Here is a 19321-nt window from a genome sequence, read left to right as displayed (position 1 = left end):
TCAGGTCCTGAGGCTATTCTTACCTATGGGACCGGAACAGTGTTCTGAGGGTGTGCTAAAACTAGGGCGGCAGTAGCTGCAGAAGACTAGGGCCAAGCTATAGGATCTTCAGACTACTGCAGATGACAGCACAAGGAGCACTGTTTACCCCCAGTGTTGAATTGTCTTGAAGTTAGTGAGCTAAGGATAGCGCTTTTTATGTGTTTTTGTGTCAGAAGTTTTTCCTGCAGTTTCCCGGCACCAAAACTAAATGGGAGGTGTTAAAAGGTTATTGCTGACAGCTATTTTGTACTTCCTATTGAAATCCTGGCATTCCCGATTCTGACCTGCACGTTTGGTGCTGACCCTGGTGTGTTTCTTGGCTCAAGTCTATGGTCCAACTCCTGCCTGTACTTTAGTAAGTAATTAAGGACTGATTATTTGGATGCAGACCCCTGATTTCCTCTGCTGTAACTCCCTTTTGCTGTGACGATGGGTTTCTGACAGCTAACTTGGTCCTGACCTTGGACTTGTTATTCAACTATTGTTTTGGCCTTCCCAAGTATTAAATGGACATGAAACCCAAAAATTTTCTTTTTCTATTTTTCATGACTCAGATAGAGCATGTGATTTTAAACAACTTTCCATATTACTAATATTATCCAATTTGCTTCATTTCCTTGATATTCTTTTTTAAAGGAGCACTTATGCACTTCTGCGAGCTATCTGAAGATATCTGGTAAATCAATGAATAGTGGCATTTTTGTGCAGCCACCAATCAGCAGCTAACAACTCCCAGTAATGCATTGCTGTTTCTGAGCCTACCCAGATTTGCTTTTTTCTAAGGATACCAAGAAAATGAAGCAATTTAGATAATAGAAGTAAACTGGAAAGTTGTTTAAAATCACAAGTTCTGTCTGAATAATGAAAGAACATTTTGGGAGTTCTTGTACCTTTAAATTCAAACCTGTTTAGAGTCTGCAACACATCTACTGCGTAAGTGGTTCCAGTTTTCACACTAGGTAATTATTGTTTTCCATTATATAATAACCAAGCAAGATGGACCCAGAGAAGATGGCAAATATCACCACCCTGTCACAGCAGCTTTCTTCCTTGGCTTCCCACCCCTACTTGTTACAAAAGGTGGAAGGATTACAGGTTCTGTCATAGACTGTTGTGGATGTCTCCAGAAGCAGTTGAAGCCATAAGGTATTGAAGGAACATTGCCCTGGTCCCTTAGGTAAGAACAGTGCAGTCCTTACCGCACTACGGGGCCGTCATATTTTGTCACACAACAATGTGAAAGAAAACAAAATCATTCTATAACATTATATAACAATACACATCATTTTTAAAATGACAGCAAATAAGCGCCTGACCAGATTTTCTCCATCCTTTATGACAAATGAGTGAAGAAAAATTGACCAACCCCCAAAACTGTATCTAAACATGGGCAAGACCAGATTTTTAGCTTTCGTGGAAATAACAAATAATTTAATAATGATTAAATTATCTTTTTCATAGCAGTAAAAGCCAGAAATGGAATAGCCACTAAAAGGGTGACAACAAAAAATAAAATAAACGACAAAAATAAAATGCATTTAAACCAGCCAGATAATCAAAACTGTAATAGCTTCAGCCTAATAATGGTCTACACTGCAACCAAGGAATATAACAAGTGTTACTGCAGCTAAAAATAATTTCATTTATTTAAAGATCACTGCATTGTTATAATCTATCCTCCTTTTTCCTTATAATTGAGACTTTGTAAAACGCAACTATTTATTGAAAATTTTAAAAAGTATCATTCTAATTATATAGTTTTTTGTGTTTTTTGGAATACCAAATATAAAGCTAAATTCTATTCCCTTTTTATTTCTTTCTAATGACACGGTAAGTCCACGGATCATCATCAATTACTGTTAGGAATATCACTCCTGGCCAGCAGGAGGAGGCAAAGAGCACCACAGCAAAGCTGTTATGTATCACTTTCCTTCACACAACCCCTAGTCATTTGACCAAAGGAAAGGAGAGAAAGGAAATAACACAAGGTGCAGAGGTGCCTGAGGTTTATATAAAAAAATTGTCTGAAAAACAGGGAAAGCCATGGACTCACCATGTCAAAAAAGAAAGAAATTTATCAGGTAAGCCCTTCCTACAACCCCAGTCATTCTCTTTGCCTCTAGGGCAAGGAGGAGGTGAAGTAATTAGGTGTCCTGATGAAATTCTTCAATCAAGATTTTTTTTTTTTTCATTTTGAAGTCAGGGCAGGATTGCTCTGATCTTCCATCACAATCTGGGTATAGCTGTACTCCATTTTAGTCTCTTCAGCAGGGCTGTGGTAGCTTTAAAGCAGTTAGGAACTTGTAAAGCGTGCTTTGCTGCATTTTCCTAACATGTTGCTGCCCTGGTATAGAAAGCCTGAGTAGGTTTACTCTGTCTTTCTTTTTACACAGGTCTCTGGGAGGAGTGGCATCCTCTCATACTTTGTGAGTCGTCTGCCTGCTGGACGGCTAGAATGCAGGTAATTGCCTTTTGTCTTCTGGGGCTAGGAGGCTGGCACTTCAGAGTCATTAAAGTAAAATGGGCTCTCTGTATTGTTTTTTTTTTTTAGTGGGACTACACAGAATCCTCAGTAGAGGATTTGTATAGGCAGTATTCAGGCACTTTTAGGCATGTGACAGGAGGCTATGAATTATCTCTCTTTATGAAGGGGTTAATTCTTTATTTTTCTGTATCTCTGTTTTAGGAGACATCTATAATATTGAACATTGTAGGTATTTCTGTTATCTGAAAGCATTGTTTCTGTATCAGTCTTCCTTAACCTAGGTTTTATAGTAATAGCCTAGTTTTTAGGAGGTGATTAATTATGCCCGGTACACGTTCATTTTAAGGTATTTATTGCTGATGGTGTTAGCACATTTGCACTCTACAGAACCCTTATGGCGGCTAGAGACGATTTTCATTTATTTTTCTGATGGCTGGGAAGCGCGCTCTTTAGTTAATGGCACTGCTTCTCTCAGCCAGGGTAACTCCTCTTTTTCTTTCCTCTGAACGGCGCTGGCAGCTTCCGTATGTTTGGACAGCAAGGAGCTCGCTGTCTAGAGTTGTTACGGCTGCTATTATGTAGTCCAGCCGTTACCTATTGAGCTTGGGTGCAATGTGAGAAGAGGGGGATGAAATCTGTCTTATTTAATAAGGATCGGTACTTTTTTTTTCTTTGGAGCGGTAAGCTGTTTGACAAATTCATTTAAAGAGACAGAATGTTTTTTTTAATGATCTAGCTGACCGTGTATAAGGGTAGAACATGGCTTGAAAATGTCAAGTCATTTTTTATTTCAGGACTTTATAATGCCTGGACCGGAACATTTTAAATCCCAGGGTACTACCGGAGTGCATATTTTTTACATCCTCAGGTTGAGGATTTATATATGCAGGTTAGTGGGGAGCCATCTAGTACCTTTAAGGTAAGGTTGATTGTAGTTCTTGAGGATAGAAGCTTTATCAATTTTTTGCTTCTCATATTGATATTAAATCTTTTATAGAGATTGTGTTTTGTTCCACTGTAGGTTTTGCCTTTCAGGGATAAATTTATGTCTCAGGACTGCTTAAATAGCATGGTAGCTAAGTCAGCAGTTTAGTTTCTGAGAGTTCCAGGCATGGTAACCTATATTTTCCTGCAGAAATGGTTGAAATTAAGAACAAAATTTTTCTTTTTTCTGAGCCTAATGTCTGTTAGGACGATGTTGGTTAAGCAATGCCACAGCTTTCTCCTTAATTGTCCCTAGCTTTTATGGCGTCACATGAAGTGCCCTGCGGTTCCTCTCTATCTCCTGGAGGAGTTATTTGCCTGCAGAAATTGCTGCCCAGGTATCTTCTACGATGTCTGTGGCATTTTCTGTTTTTTTCCTTTACTGATGGGAAATCTCAAGATGAATATTAGAGATTCAGATAGTAAGGTTTCTGTACCTCCTGCTGCTTCCATGATTGCATTCCTCATAGGTCTGATGAGGAGAATAAGTTATGAGAGTGAATTCTCAGATTCGGACAGTATAATTCCTTCATCTGATGCTGAAGTAGTATTCTTCAGATTAAAGCTTGAACACCTTTGTGTATGGCTTAAGGAGGTTTTGACTACTTGGAGCGACTCCGATACGTATGTCGTTGTCAACACTAAAGAATCCAGTGATCTTCCTAAGTTCTAGGATTCTCCTGTGGAATTATTTTTGTGTTCCAGACCATGCAAGGAGATTTTTCGCAGGAATAGGAGGTCAGGGTTTCCTTTTTTCCCCATCTCCTATCTTTAACAAGATATTTCCTGTTGTTGTCTCCATTAAATATCGGGGAGCACGGTGCCTAGAGGAGTAGGGCAATTCTACTATGGCTAATAGAAATACGTTTCCTAGAGAGGGTAGCTGTTCTTTTCAGGATCTATGGACTTCTTGGAATAGAATTAGGGCTCCTAAACTAACCAATTCTTTATCTCTGATGCTACCAAGCTTTCAGCCAGGAGCTAGATATCTGGTTTCGCTGTATTAGTAGCGTGGCGTTATGGACAGTGGATTTTTCCTTTGAGTCTTTTGGTGCATCCGTACAATTCGGAAATAAAGGAATTTGCCCTCAATCCGGGATTGATTCTTTCTGTCTGCAAACATAGATCCGAGATATTCCAGTACTTCAGGGTTTATACGTAGTATTCATTTCTTCCCTACCTGAGACAGGTTCCGTATCTCAGTTTTATCTGCAGGCCAGATAACTGTGAGTTTTTGAGTGATAGTTCCAGTCCTGTAAGAGAACGGGCCTAGAATTTTATCATTCCTGTTTGTGGTTCCCGAAAAGGAGGGAATTTTTCTCCCTTTAGTAGACCTGAAGTGTCTCAACAAATTGTCTCAAGGTAACGTTCTTCAAATGGAAACCAGTGGTTCCATTCTGCCTTTTAAACTAGGAGGGTCAGTTTATAGTGACCAGAGTCCTGGAGGATGCGTATTTCCAAGTTCCTAAGCTTTACTTTTCTGTCAAACACTTTCAGTTTGTGGCTTTTCCCTTTGGCTTTGCCATGGTTCTTTTTCCTCAAATGGAAGTGTCTACAAATAATTTCCCTTGTTCCAGCTACAGGGGTAATTTCTTAGGGACAAGATTAGTTTTCCTTATCTCTGAAAATATTTTTGACAGAGGCTCTTGCCTCTTTAGGCACTCTTTAGTGGATTAATGTAAGGAGGGTAATGGTCTGATGTTTGGTTCATTGGACATCATCCCTTTGTTCAATCCTGTCTGAGAGTCTGCGGTAATACATGTTCAGATAGTGGACCGAGAGTCTTGTGGCTCTGTCCTGGAGGATAGATCTAGATCTGTCGACACAAGATTTTTCCCTGGGGAAGAGAGCTCGTTTTGATTGCGAGACGTAGCGGGATCGTTGCCTGCATTTTCCAGAATCTTGGGTTCCTTCAGGAGCATCTGTTTAGGGGCTCATGACTCCGGAGACTTCCTGAGTAATTTTGATATAAAGGAATTTGCCCTCAATCTGGGATTGATTCTCTCTGTTTGTCTGCAAACATAGATTCAAGATATCCCAGATAGTCTGTGGACATAGTACTTCAGGGTTTATAGGTAGTAGTCATTCCTTCCCTGCCTGAGACAGGTTCCGTATCTTAGTTTTATCTGCAGGCCAGATAACTGTGAGTTTTTGACTGATAGTTCCAGTCAATATACGAGAACGGGGCCTAGAATTTTATCATTCCTGTTTCTGATTCCTGAAAAGGAAATAATTTTTCACCCTTTAATAGACCTGAAGTGTCTCAACAAATTGTCTCAAGGTAATGTTCTTCAAATGGAAACCAGTGGTTCCATTCTGCCTTTTGGACTAGGAGGGTCAGTTCATAGTGACCAGAGTCCTAGAGGGTGCATATTTCCAAGTTCCTAAAGTTTACTTTTCTGTCAAACACTTTCAGTTTGTGGCTCTTCCCTTTGGCTTTGCCATGGTTCTCTTGCCTCGAATGGAAGTGTGTCTACAAATAAGTTCCCTTGTTCCAGCTACAGGGGTAATTTCTTAGGGACAAGATTCCCTATCTCTGAAAATATTTTTGACAAAGGTCAGGAAATAGAGGATTCTTCCTCTTGCCTCTTTAGGCACTCTTCAGTGGATCAATGTATGGAGGTAATGGTCTGATGTTTGCTTCATTGGACACCATCCCTTTGTTCAATCCTGTCTGAGAGTCTGCGGTAATGCATGTTCATATAGTGGACTGAGAATCTTGTGGCTCTGTCCTGGAGGATAGATCTAGATCTGTCGACACAAGATTTTTCCCTGGGGAAGAGAGCTCGTTTTGATTGCGAGACGTAGCGGGATCGTTGCCTGCATTTTCCAGAATCTTGGGTTCCTTCAGGAGCATCTGTTTAGGGGCTCATGCCTCCGTAGACTTCCTGAGTAATAGTTATGTTCGCTAGTTGGATTGGTGACTTTGGACTTGGGAGGAGCCTGATATACAATGCTCTAATGGCTTGGCCTCAGTTGTCTTATCTGGTTTTTCAGGTTCTATTTTCATAATTCATCTCAGTGGTTTAGATTAACAACCTGGGATCTTTTGCCATGATTCCTGGTTAGCGTGGATTGTTCAGTGGACGAATGCTCTCATTCTATTTTAGCCACTATTCACTTCATGTGTGTATACCAGGAACGTATTTCTTGAGCAGTCAGAATTTTCATTCCAAGAAGTGGACGATTCTCCCTGTGGTGTTCTCCAGGCTAATCCTCAAATGGGGGGTGCTGGAGTTGGATACTGCAGTACACTCATATCCTGCTATTGATTATTGGCTTATAGATACTTCCTGCTATTGCTTATTAGCTGATAGGTACTTTATGCTAATGTTCATTTAACTGACCATGAGCACTTAACAGCTAATGCTCCTTAACAGGAAATACTCAACTAGTACAGCTGTATTAGTGTCTGGTTACAATTGTAAAGCTTTTACCTCATATATTTTTTTTTATCCCCCTCCCCCTCAAAACAATCCCCATGTTTAAAGGTTTTTATTTCATATGGATGGTGTCCCATTAACATCACAGTTTAACATCAGCATCTTCATGTAACAGGAAAACTGTTGTGTTCCTTTGTGCGTTAAAGCATCTCCATACTTTTTTTTTTATTGCCTTGGTAGCCATGAATCAGTTTTATAAGATTGCAGGAATAAGACCATTATTTCATTTTTTTTTTGTGAAGTGCACTTGATAAGATAACTCTTTAAACCATCAAATACTGAAAAGGTAGGATTCTGTTTATAAGATTCCTATACAAGGGATACTTTAATATAATCTTTGTTAAGAAACTGAGGAAAATATGATTTTATTTTATATACATGAATGAAGTTATTCAATTAAAGAGACACTGAACCCAATTTTTTTTTCTTTTGTGATTCAGATAGAACATGACATTTTAAGCAACTTCTAATTTACTCCTATTAGCAAATTTTCTTTATTCTCTTGGTATCTATATTTGAAATGCAAGAATGTAAGTTTAGACGCCGGCTCATTTTTGGTAAATAACCTGGGTTGTCCATGCTGATTGGTGAATAAATTCATCCAGCAATAAAAAAGTGCTGTCCATAGTGCTGAACCAAGAAAAAAGCTTAGATGCCTTCTTTTTCAAATAAAGATAGCAAGAGAACAAAGAAAATTGATAATAGGAGTAAATTAGAAAGTTGCTTAAAATTGCATGCTCTATCTGAATCACAAAAGAAAAAAATTTGGGTTCAGTGTCCCTTTAAATATTCTTTCAAATAACAAAATATAGTATCTAAACTTTGTTGATATGTTTCTGCATGGAAAGCCTAAACAATTATTTCCCACAGACAACAAGGAACCAAATGTTCTTGATTTTTGTGGTCACGGTTTCCGAAGAGCTGACCAAAACTGTGTTTAATTTAATTTGATCCATTTTAATAAGAAATAGATTAAATGGTCTTAGAATTAAATATTATAGAAATAACTATAGAAAAAATAACGCACAATAACATTTTATTCAGAATGGCATATTTTATAAGGACCCCAAAAAAGACAAAGCTCCATTCTAAGTGGCATTTTTATTTCATACACAATAATGTACAAAGTTAATGACTATGCATCACGTTGCTTTGAAGCTAGAATAATTAATCATACAATATATTTTTTGCGGTTTCAATATCCTCATTGTATGCCACTTACTACCAATTAGGGATGGGCGAATGTTTCTAAAAATTAGAAATTTAAAATGAATTTTGATACATTCGTTGTTCTAATCAAATTTCGAGTGTTTATATAACATTCTAACATTCTATTTTTCGTTTTTGCATTTTTCAATAAAATTCGAAAATATTCGTTTGAATAATAGAATGTTTAGTTATGTATTTTATATCACATTCAATTTTGAAATGTAATATTCGAATTTAAATATAACATTCAAATTTGAATGTAACATTCAAATTCAAATGTAACATTTGAATTCGAAATAGTATTTCTAGTCTGCAACTGTGTTTAATAAATGTAATATTCGAATTAGAATGCTTCATTCGAATTCGAATGTCACATTCGATTTCGAAATAGTATTTCTAGTTTATAACTGTGTTTAATAAATGTAATATTCGAATTTGAATGTAACATTTTAATTCAAAATAGTATTTCTAGTCTAATACTGTGTTTTATAAATGTAATATTCAAATTCAAATGTGATATTCAAAATAGTATTTCTAGTCTAAAACTGTTTTATAAATGTAATATTTGAATTTGAATGTCACATTCGAAAACTGTAAATAACATTTGATAATAGAATTTTTAAGAATATTCGTTCTTATCAACATTCTATTATGTAAATCGAATTTCTACAATAACATTCGTTCTAACATTCGAATTTGAATATAAACACATTCGCCCATCCCTACTACCAATAAGAATATGCTCTTTTGATTATTTTACTGAGATAAAATATTCTTTAACTCCTACAATGCTGATTTTGCCTGTACCAAATTGAACTCTTATGCATTCAAGCACTCTCCAGCACTGGCAAAAAATGGCAAAGTGAAACTTTAAAGGGATATGAAACCCAAACATTTTTATTTTGTGATTCAGACAGAGCATACAATTTTAAAAAAGTTTTCGATTTACTTCTATTTTCATATTTACTTTGTTTCCATGGTATTCTTTGTTGAAGAGACACATAGGTAGGTGTCTGGAGCACTATCAAGGCATTAAATAGTGCACCACCTAGTGCTCTTACAAAAGAGTAACATTCTTGCAAAACTGCTACCATATAGTGCTCCAGAGACAGGCACGCTCATGAGCTTACTTCCCTGCTTTTCAACAAAAGATACCAAGAGATGGAAGAAAATTTGATAATAGAAGTAAATTGCTCTGTCTAAATCATGAAAAAAAAAATCTTGTCCCTTTAAGTTGTTAAATTGATGATCACAAACTACACAGATGGGGCCACTACACATACGACCATAGATCTTTGATGTTATAAACAACACTTTAATGAAATTTCAACTGATATAAGTCAATTGCACTGGAGGTACATTAAACACCTCTTAAAAGTATAAAAAATGTTTTTGTCCTACTCTCCCTAGAGGCCAAAAAGCTAATTCTATATGCTAGGTTTTCTTCAAAATGATGCAAATCAAATAGCTAATTGACATCATTGTCAGCATTTTGAAATAAAACCCTAGGTTACAGAATTAGCTTTTTTGCCTCTCTAGGGAATGTAGTGTAAGCACAGTTTTACGTTTTACACAAAAGCAAAAAGTCTTTAATATTTATTTCTTAAACTAATCAGAGTTCTGTAAAGGGATTGTACAGCCAACGTATATTAAATAACTTGTGACAACCACTGAAAGGAGAAATCTATTTAATAATACAAAACACATATTTATAGAACCTAAAAGGCATAGTTAATATAATTTCAGTGGTTTATAATAAAGGTAATAAGACGTAGACCAGTTATCCCACACTGTGAAAAACAGCACTTTAACATTCAACACATGAAAGGTTAATGAAGGCTGTGAACTTCATGTAATTTAAAAGGTTTCAGATGTGAAGTTTCACCAGATATAATTGGATTCGGGTGGAACATGTCTGTCTTCAGTTCTTTTGGGTGAAGGAGTGTGCTGTCTATTTTTGGTGCTTGTTGGCCTCAAGGAGTTCATAAGATTGGCTCCATACCCTGAAGAATTATAAAAAGATCAAAAGAAGAGAAAATTAGCAAATAATAATAATTTTAGACATCACTTGTCACATTTCTAATCACACACACACAAATATATATCTTTTATTTTTTTTGCTCAGAAATCAATAAGATACTTGTATTGCAGAAAACTCATCTATGCGTTATAGTAGTGTTTATCAACCTTTTTTCAGCAAGTACCAACTACAGGTGTAAAAGGACAGTCTACTCCAGAATTTGTATTGCTTAAAAAGATAGCTAATCCCTTTATTACCCATTCCCCAGTTTTGCACAAACAACACTGTTATATTAATATACTTCTTACCTCTGTGATTACCTTGTATCTAAGCCTCTGCAGACTGCCCTCTTATCTCAGTTTGTGTTGGGGGGGGTTATAGCGGTGTAGGGGTTAATAGGTTAGGGGCTTATTGGGTTGGGTGGGTTGTAGCAGTGTAGGGGTTAATATGTTAGGAGGCTTATTGCTTGGGTGGTTGTTGCAGATTAGGGGTTGATAGGTTAGGGGGTTGTGGCAGTTAAAAGGTTAGGGGTTGTGGCAATGTTAAAGGGACATAATACTCATATGCTAAATCACTTGAAACTGATGCAGTATAACTGTAAAAAGCTGACAGGAAAATATCACCTGAGCATCTCTATGTAAAAAGGAAGATATTTTACCTCACAATTTCCTCAGCTCAGCATAGTAAGTTCTGTGTAAAAAGTTATACTCAGCTGCTCCCAGCTGCAGGTAAAAATAAAAAAAAAAAATGAAGAAATGAACAGCAGCCAATAAGCATCAGCAGTGCTGAGGTCATGAACTCTTACTGTGATCTCATGAGATTTGACTTAACTCTCATGAGATTTCATAGTAAGCTTCCTTTACCTGATTGGTGAAATAATATGAGAGTTCACGAGGCTCATCCTTTCAGCTGTCCCAGGACAGACACACTAAAATGCTGCTTAAAAATCCTTTACAATGGGAGGTGGCTACTGAGGAACTTTTGAGGTAAAATATCTTTCTTTTTTACATAGAGATGTTCAGGAGATATTTTCTAGTCAGCTTTTTACAGCTATGCTGCATCACTTTCAAGTGTTTAAAAATTTGGGTATTATGGCCCTTTAAGTAGAGTAGTGAATAAGCTATATTCAATTTAGTGCTATAAAATGATACAGATATAATATCAAACATGGAAGTCAAAGAACACTTGAGTAACAGTGATCATAATATGGTCACATTTGAAATCACTTTCCATAAGCAGTGTCATAAGAGTTCAACCAAAACTTTTTATTTTTTAGAAAGCACATAAAACTTCAGCCCCAGATGGAATACACCCAAGGGTTTTACAGGAATTTAGCAGTGTTATAGATAAACCTCTACTCTTAATTTTTCAAGACTCATTATCCTCAGGCATAGTACCTCAGGAATGGTGTAAAGTTGATGTGGTGCCACTTTTTAAAAAGGAAAAACAAGGCTGTTCTAGGAAGCTATAGACCAGTTAGTCTGACATCAATAGTTGGGAAGATACTTTAAGGGATTATAAGGAATTATATTGATGGGTGTATCGTGTAAACAAGATTATGAGTTCCATTCAGCATGGTTTTATGAGAAATAGATCAATGAGTAGTAGTAAACAGATATAACCCAGATTGGACAAAGGTAATCAGTGGAGTCTTTTGGGATCAATACTGGGCCATGTTCCTATTTAATCCTTGCTCCAAGTCATTAATTAAAATATTAAAAAGAACACATCTATTTTTGCAGAGGATACAAAGTTGTGTAAGGTCATAAGGTAAGGGTAGGATGAACTTTCTTTACAAAGGGATCTACAAAAATTAGAAGAATGGGCAGGTAATTGGAAAATGAGATTTAATACGGGAAATGCAAGGTTCTACATTTTAGAAGTAAAATTAATCAGGCAACCTATTATTTAAATGGGACAAGACTTAGCAAAACAGAGGAGGAAAAGGATTTGTGAGTAGTAATAGATAACAAGCTAAGGATGGTTGCACAATGCAGGGCAGCAGCTTCTAAGGCTAATAAGATACTAGCATGTATTAAAAGAGGCATTGATGCAAAAGAGGAAAACAGAATTCTGTTACTATATAAATTCCTGGTAAGACCTCACCTTGAGTATGGAGTGCAGTTCTGATATATAAAAAAAAAAGACTTTGCAGACTTAGAAAAAGTTCAGAGAAGGGCAACAAAACTAATTAGGGAATAGAGAATGTAAGCTATGAGGAGAGGTTCACCAAACTGGGTCTGTTTTCTCTAGAAAAAAGGCGCTCGAGAGGTAGCATGATTACTTTATATAAATATATTCAAAGCCTATATACAGAGATGACAAGAGATCACAATTTAAGGGCAATCACTTTAAAAACAATCAAATTATGTTATTCATTACCTAAGGAGGTAGTGAATGCCATTATCTTAGATACATTTAAAAATGGTTTAGATACATTTCTGTCTAGAAACAGAATTGCTATGATTGCTTGTGTTAAATGGGTCACCTTTTTAATGGGATTAATTTAAGCTCAACTGGAACTTTTTTGTAAGTATATTGAGATTTTTATAGGTTGAACTCGATGGACTTCTGTCTTTTTTTTTAACCTCATCTACTAGGTTACTATGTATAATGCATTGGGCTATTGGTGGTTTCGGGGTTAATAGGGTAGAAGGTTTATTGAGGTGGGCTATTGGTGGTTTAGGAGTAAAGTAGTGTAGGGTTAGTTTGCAGTGGTGGGTTCAGTTGGTTTAGCGGTACATAGGTATAGTTGTTAAGCTTGGTGTAATATATTCTAAAGGGATCCTTTAGTATACATCACCAATGTCGGCGCCAATGCTGGCTGGAATATAGCTTCAGCATGCCGGCCATTGGGATGTATAGTACAACACCTCTCGGCGTTGCTGTCTGTTAATATAGATGTCGGCAGCTAGGAATATTTTGCAGGCTTGCTCAACATCACGGAGGATCCCTTTAAATTTATCGCCGCATTGCAGCACTTTCGATCATCGGGCCTGAATGAGCACTTTGCATAACTTTTCTAAAAAATTAGAACAGACCCCAATAACAGAAGTATAGCAGTAACCATATGGTGTTGGCAATTGTAATTTTATTTAAGTAAGTTTATTAACTTAAAAGACCATTAACTACAGCAATAAATAAAAAATAAAAAAACAATACAATAACACAATTTCAAATTAGTAGTAGATTTTTTTCCTGACACTTTTCAGTTTGTTCCATTTTCATAGCCCCCTGTATCATGTTACAGCCATAAGCCAATCACAAAACACATATATGAAATATACTGACTGAAAACGTTATAATAATGGAAGTAAATTAGAAAGTTTTTTTTTTAAATTGCATGCTTTATCTGAATCATGAAAGTACTGACTGCTGTGCCCCTTTAAAGGATTAGTACACTAAAAACTTTTTACATTTATTTTTTATTTCTTTTAAATGCTTAGGATAAAGCAATACATTCTGATTTTAAAGCAAGCAAACAGGGAGTGCATGTCTATTTACAACTGGTCTTTAAAGGGACATTAAAAAAAAAGGATCTATAGTGAAAAGAGTTTACACATGCAGTTAAAGGGGCACTCAAGCCAAATTAAACTTTCATTATTCAGATAAAGCACACAATTTTAAATAACTTTCCATTTTATTTCCATTATCTAAATGTGCATAATCTTTTTAGATGCACACTTTCTGAGGCACCAGCTGCTACCAAGAATACACCTATATGTATTTTGTGATTGGCTGATGGTTGATGCAGTGGGAAGTAAAATAGAACTAACTATGGGCTAGATTATTGCGTTCCCGCAAATGAGAGATTAGATCACTGGTTAATTTTCTAAAAGTGCCCCAAATACCCTCAAAATAGAGGGAATTGAAGTTTATTATTTTTAATAAAAAAAACTGCACTATGCAGTTTTGGGGCTTTAAAGTTGGTGGGTGTGGGGTGTTAGAAAAAAAAATAGCACTGAAAAGGGCCTTTACATTGCGGTCTATTGGAACTGTGTGTTCCCATAGACCACAATGTAAATATATATTTAGTATAGTATATAAATATATTAACACATAAATATATATGTGTATTTTTAGAAGCCAGAAAAACATGCACAATTATTATTGTAATTATTATACATCTACGTTTATATCATTTTATTTTAACAGTGCACAGACTCTGTTAAATCTGTCTAAAGACATAGGGTCAGATTACGAGTGGCATGCAAAAGTGCGCTTTCAGAAGCGCAAATTTGTGCTCCACTCGTAATAGCAGCGCATGCAATAGAGCGCACTTCCATAGGCTCCAATGGGAGCCTCGTTCTCATGCTGTTAGACACAGCATGAGAACTAGCGAATCGAAGGGGGTAGCATTGGTGCCGACATTGGTGATGTATACTAAAGGATCCCTTTAGAATATATTACACCAAGCTTAACAATTATACACAACTTCATTCCTTACTGTTGGGAAATACAACACCTGGCCACCAGGAGGTGACAAAGACACCCCAGCCAAAGACTTAAATATCCCTCCCACTTCCCCTATCCCCCAGTAATTTTGTTGAGGGAACAAGGAAAAGTAGGAGAAACATCAGGGTATAAAGGTGCAAGAATAAATAATATAAAAAGGGAGCCGCCCAACAAAAAATAAATTACAGGAGTGGTAAGGAAGGAAGGAATTTATCTGGTAAGCATAAGTTATGTTTACCTTCCATAAGGCAGGGAGAGCCCACAACTTCTTTCCTTACTGTTGGGAAAACTATATCCAAGCTCCAGAGGACACTGAGTGAAAAACAGGAGGTAACATAAAAGAGAGGCAGAACCTATTCTGAGGGCACCACAGCCTGCAAAACTTTTCTCCCGAAAGCTGCTTTAGCCGAAGCAAACACATCAAACCTGTAAAATTTAGAAAAAGTGTGTAAAGATGACCAGTTAGCTGCCTTAGAAATCTGAACCATAGACACTTTGTTCTTAAAAGCCCAGAAGGAAGCCACTGCTCTAGTGGAATGAGCTGTTATCCTCTCAGGAGGCTGTCACCCCGCTGTCTCATAAGCTAAGCGGAAGACACTCCTCAATCAGAAAGATAGGAAAGTCGTAGTAGCCTTCTGCCCTTTACGCTTCCCCGTATAGATGACAAACAAACCTCTGTGCGCAGAGTTTCTAAAATTTCTGCTTTGCAATGTGACTCCCCTTATCTTGTTTTCCATGCTGATAAGGCAGTTTTACGTACTAAATTAGGATTCCTCCCTAAGGTGGTGTCGGATCGTAACATTGTGTCCTAATCCTTCTTCAGTGAAGGAAAGCTTGCTTCGCAATCTAGATGTAGTTCGTGCCTTGAAGTTTTATCTTCAGGCTACTAAGAAATTCAGACAATCTTCCTGGAAGATTGTCTGAATTTCTTAGTAGCCTGAAGATAAAACTTCAAGGCACGAACTACATCTAAATTGCGAAGCAAGTTTCCTTCACTGAAGAAGGATTAGGACACAATGTTACGATCCGACAATTCACCCTTGTACTTGGAATAAGAGAAATCTTTTCCAAGCTTATCTTCCATCCATGTGATTGAAGAAGACTGAGAAGGGACTCTGAATGTTCTTTCGCTAGATGAAAATATGGTGCCTGCACCAAGATATTGTCCAGATAAGGTGCTACTGCAATACCTCGGGTTCTGGCAATCTGGCAACGTCTAGAAGAGCCACCAGAACCTTCGAAAATATCCTTGGAGCAGTAGCTAGGCCAAACGGAAGCGTTATCAACTGGAAGTGCTGACTCAGAAAGGCAAACCTCAGGAACTGAAAATGTTCCCTGTGTATCGGACTGTGAAGGTATGCATCCTTCAGATCTATGGTGTCATAAACTGTCCTTCTTGAACCAGAGGAAGGATTGACCGTATTATCTCCATCGTGAAAGAGAGAACACTCAGACACTTTTTTAGGCACTTTAAGTCCAGAATAAAACCCCAAACCTCTTTCTGCTGTAGGTACCGGACAATTACTCCTAGAGAGGAAAGATCCTATATGCAACCTAAGAAGGCAGCCCTCTTTTCTGGTCTTGTAGACAGACTGGGCGGATGAGACTTGAATCCTATCCTGTATCCTTGAGATACAACCTCCGGGATCCAAGGATCCTGTACATCCTGGAACCAAGCATCTGAAAAAAGAGACAGAATGCCCCCTACTCGATCCAATCCCGGATTGGGGGCCGCCCCTTCATGCTGATTTGTTCTCGGTGGGCTTCTTAGTCTGTTTAGAATTATTCAAGGACTGAGCCGGCTTCCAAGTGCTCTTGGGCTCCTTGGACTTGGATGAGGATTGCTGTCATGGTGATTTGTCAGAACGAAAGGAACGAAAATTAGACAATTGTGTCCCTTAGGCCTATTTTTCTTATCCTGCGGTAGGAAGGCACCTCTCCCTCCGGTAACCTTAGAAATAATAGAGTCCAGCCCTGGACCAAATAAAATCTTCCCCTTGAAAGGAAGAGAAAGGAGTCTGGATTTAGAAGTTATATCCGCAGACCAAGACTTCAACCAGAGAGCCCGGCAAACTAGGATTGCAAAGACAAAAGCCTTTGCATTTAAGCAAATAATCTGCATATTCGCATCACAGATGAAGGAGTTAGCAATTCTCAGAGCCTTAATTCTCTCCTGAATATCCTTGAGGGGAGTCCTCGTGCCTACAGCTGCAGCTGGTTGAAAACAAAAAACCCTGTATGTTTAAACATCTTCCTCAGAAAAGTTTGCATTTTCTTATCCACCGGCTCTCTAGAAGAAGAACCTTCCTGTCTTCATAAACCCTGTCTAAATTAGGGATCTTAGGTTCCTCAGGTAGTGTAGCCTCTGGAACCTCTAGCGTAGACAGAACCTCCTTTAATAGAAAAACGCAGATGCTCAATTTTAAATCTAAAGGAGATAGCTGGGACATAGTAGCTAAATTTGACAAATGTTTAGATGACTCTAGGTCAGGAGAACTATGTTTCTCTTACGTTTGCTAGAGGGAGGTAAGGCACTCAGGGTCACAGACACCGCCGATTGTAACTGCGCGGTAAAGTCTGTCGAAAAAAGGCCCCCTCCAGATGGAGGATTAGTTGAGCTGTGGGGAACTGCATGTGGAGCGGGTAGTGTAGAAAGGGTAGTAATCTCTCAGGACACAGATTCCTGAGAGGTAGACGGCTCAGAAGTGCTAATAGTGCTATGAGTATTAGCGGGCTTGTCTCCCTTTTTAGACTTTAGAACAGTGCTTAGGCAAATGGAACAAAATTGAGCAGGCGGGCCAATCACGGCCTCCTCACAAGATAAACAGGAATTATTAATCAGTACAGAAGGAGCAGAACCGTCTAATTTAGTATTCACAGAAGGACAGACAAAAAGTAAACGCTTTTATTAAAAAAATGGCACCTTTATAATCCCAATGGCTGGGGCACTTACCACCTCATAGACCCAGACAGCTAACAGTGAAAATGCTCTCCTTAGGAAAGATGTCCGCAGCAGGATTGAAAAGGAAAAGACTGCACCTGGTCTTGTGGTGCGTAGCACAGGACTTCCCCTATGAAAAAGACGCTAAACTATTATGAGCCGCGCAACACTCAAAAACTAAAGTGAAACCTGTTTGTTCCAAGCCAAAAGCACACAGTCTATGAGCGCAAAAACTCTCACATTAAAGCAGTTATAAATAACCCCAAGCTGTTCAATTAATCTCCCTGCAGGAGATATTAACCCTTGATCCTATTGAGGCATAAAGGAGAAACACTGTGACCCTGTATAGAAAAAGTGTACATATAAAATGGTCTTACCCTACAGGATCCATGCTGTGGAACAGGCACAGCCTCTTAAGTTTTGCAGCAACACTCTGACATGGACTTGAATGTGTAACAGCAAGCAGTGAAACTCGTTAACACTGATTGATCAGAAGCTGTTAGGCGACAGTCTGGATGGGTTCACAGAAAAACTTTCCCTGCATCTCCAGACCCTAACTTCCATCAATACTCTAATTGAGAGGTTAAAATGATTACTTAACCCCTTAGGGACCACAGCACTTTTCCATTTTCTGTCCGTTTGGGACCAAGGCTATTTTTACATTTCTGCTGTGTTTGTGTTTAGCTGTAATTTTCCTCTTACTCATTTACTGTACCCACACATATTAAATGCCACTGCGCACCACACATGTATTATGCTCAGCAGTGAAGGGGTTAATTAGGGAGCATGTAGGGAGCTTGTAGGGTTAATTTTAGCTTTAGTGTATTGTAGTAAACAACCCCAAGTACTGATCTAGGCCCATTTTGGTATATTTCATGCCACCATTTCACCGCCAAATGCAATCAAATAAAAAAGAAAAGTAAAATTTTTCACAATTTTAAGTTTCTCACTGAAATTATTTACAAACAGCTTGTGCAATTATGTCACAAATGGTTGTAAATGCTTCTCTGGGATCCCCTTTGTTCAAAAATAGCAGACATATATGGCTTTGGCGTTGCTTTTTGGTAATTAGAAGGCTGCTAAATGCCGCTGTGCACCACACATGTATTATGCCCAGCAGTGAAGGGGTTAATTAGGGAGCTTGTAGGGTTAATTTTAGCTTTAGTGTAGTGTAGTAGGCAACCCAAAGTATTGATCTAGGCCCATTTTTGTATATTTCATGCCACCATTTCACCGCCAAATGCAATCAAATAAAAAAATAGTTTTTCACAAACTTTTTTACAAACTTTAGGTTTCTCACTGAAATTATTTACAAACAGCTTGTGCAATTATGGCACAAATAGTTGTAAATGCTTCTCTGGGATCCCCTTTGTTCAGAAATAGCAGACATATATGGCTTTGGCGTTGCTTTTTGGCAATTAGAAGGCCGCTAAATGCTGCTGCGCACCACACTTGTATTATGCCCAGCAGTGACGGTTAACAGGGTTAATTTTAGCTTTAGTGTAGAGATCAGCCTTCCACCTGACACATCACGCTCCTGATCCCTCAGAAACAGCTCTCTTTCCTCCCCCACCCCACAATTGTCCCCGCCATCTTAAGTACTGGCAGAAAGTCTGCAAAATGTTCCATAGTGTAGCGGTTCCCACCCGCTCCCGGACCCGTGCATGCGCCCGCCCCCGCGTGCACGCAACCTGCCCCAGCCCCCCCATGCATGCGCGCGACTGTGTGCACTCCCGGTGACT

The 19321-nt window shown here is 38.1% G+C and overlaps 1 protein-coding gene across 2 annotated transcripts in view; it reads right to left on the bottom strand.

Annotated features, from left to right (window-relative positions):
• Positions 1–7973: 7973 nt before the first annotated feature.
• WIF1 (WNT inhibitory factor 1) overlaps positions 7974–19321 on the bottom strand; it is a 283251-nt gene continuing 271903 nt past the window's right edge. For both annotated transcript variants that reach the window (XM_053716857.1, XM_053716856.1), the window contains one exon: positions 7974–10166. In XM_053716857.1, coding sequence (XP_053572832.1) covers positions 10045–10166 — 122 coding nt within the window. In that variant the 3' untranslated portion in view covers positions 7974–10044. The remainder of the gene's footprint in view (positions 10167–19321) is intronic.

Source organism: Bombina bombina, chromosome 6 (genome assembly GCF_027579735.1).
Source record: "Bombina bombina isolate aBomBom1 chromosome 6, aBomBom1.pri, whole genome shotgun sequence".
Taxonomy (NCBI): Eukaryota; Metazoa; Chordata; class Amphibia; order Anura; family Bombinatoridae; genus Bombina; species Bombina bombina.
The sequence above is the reverse complement of the archived record's forward strand: the minus strand, read 5'-3'. Positions and strand labels throughout refer to the sequence as shown.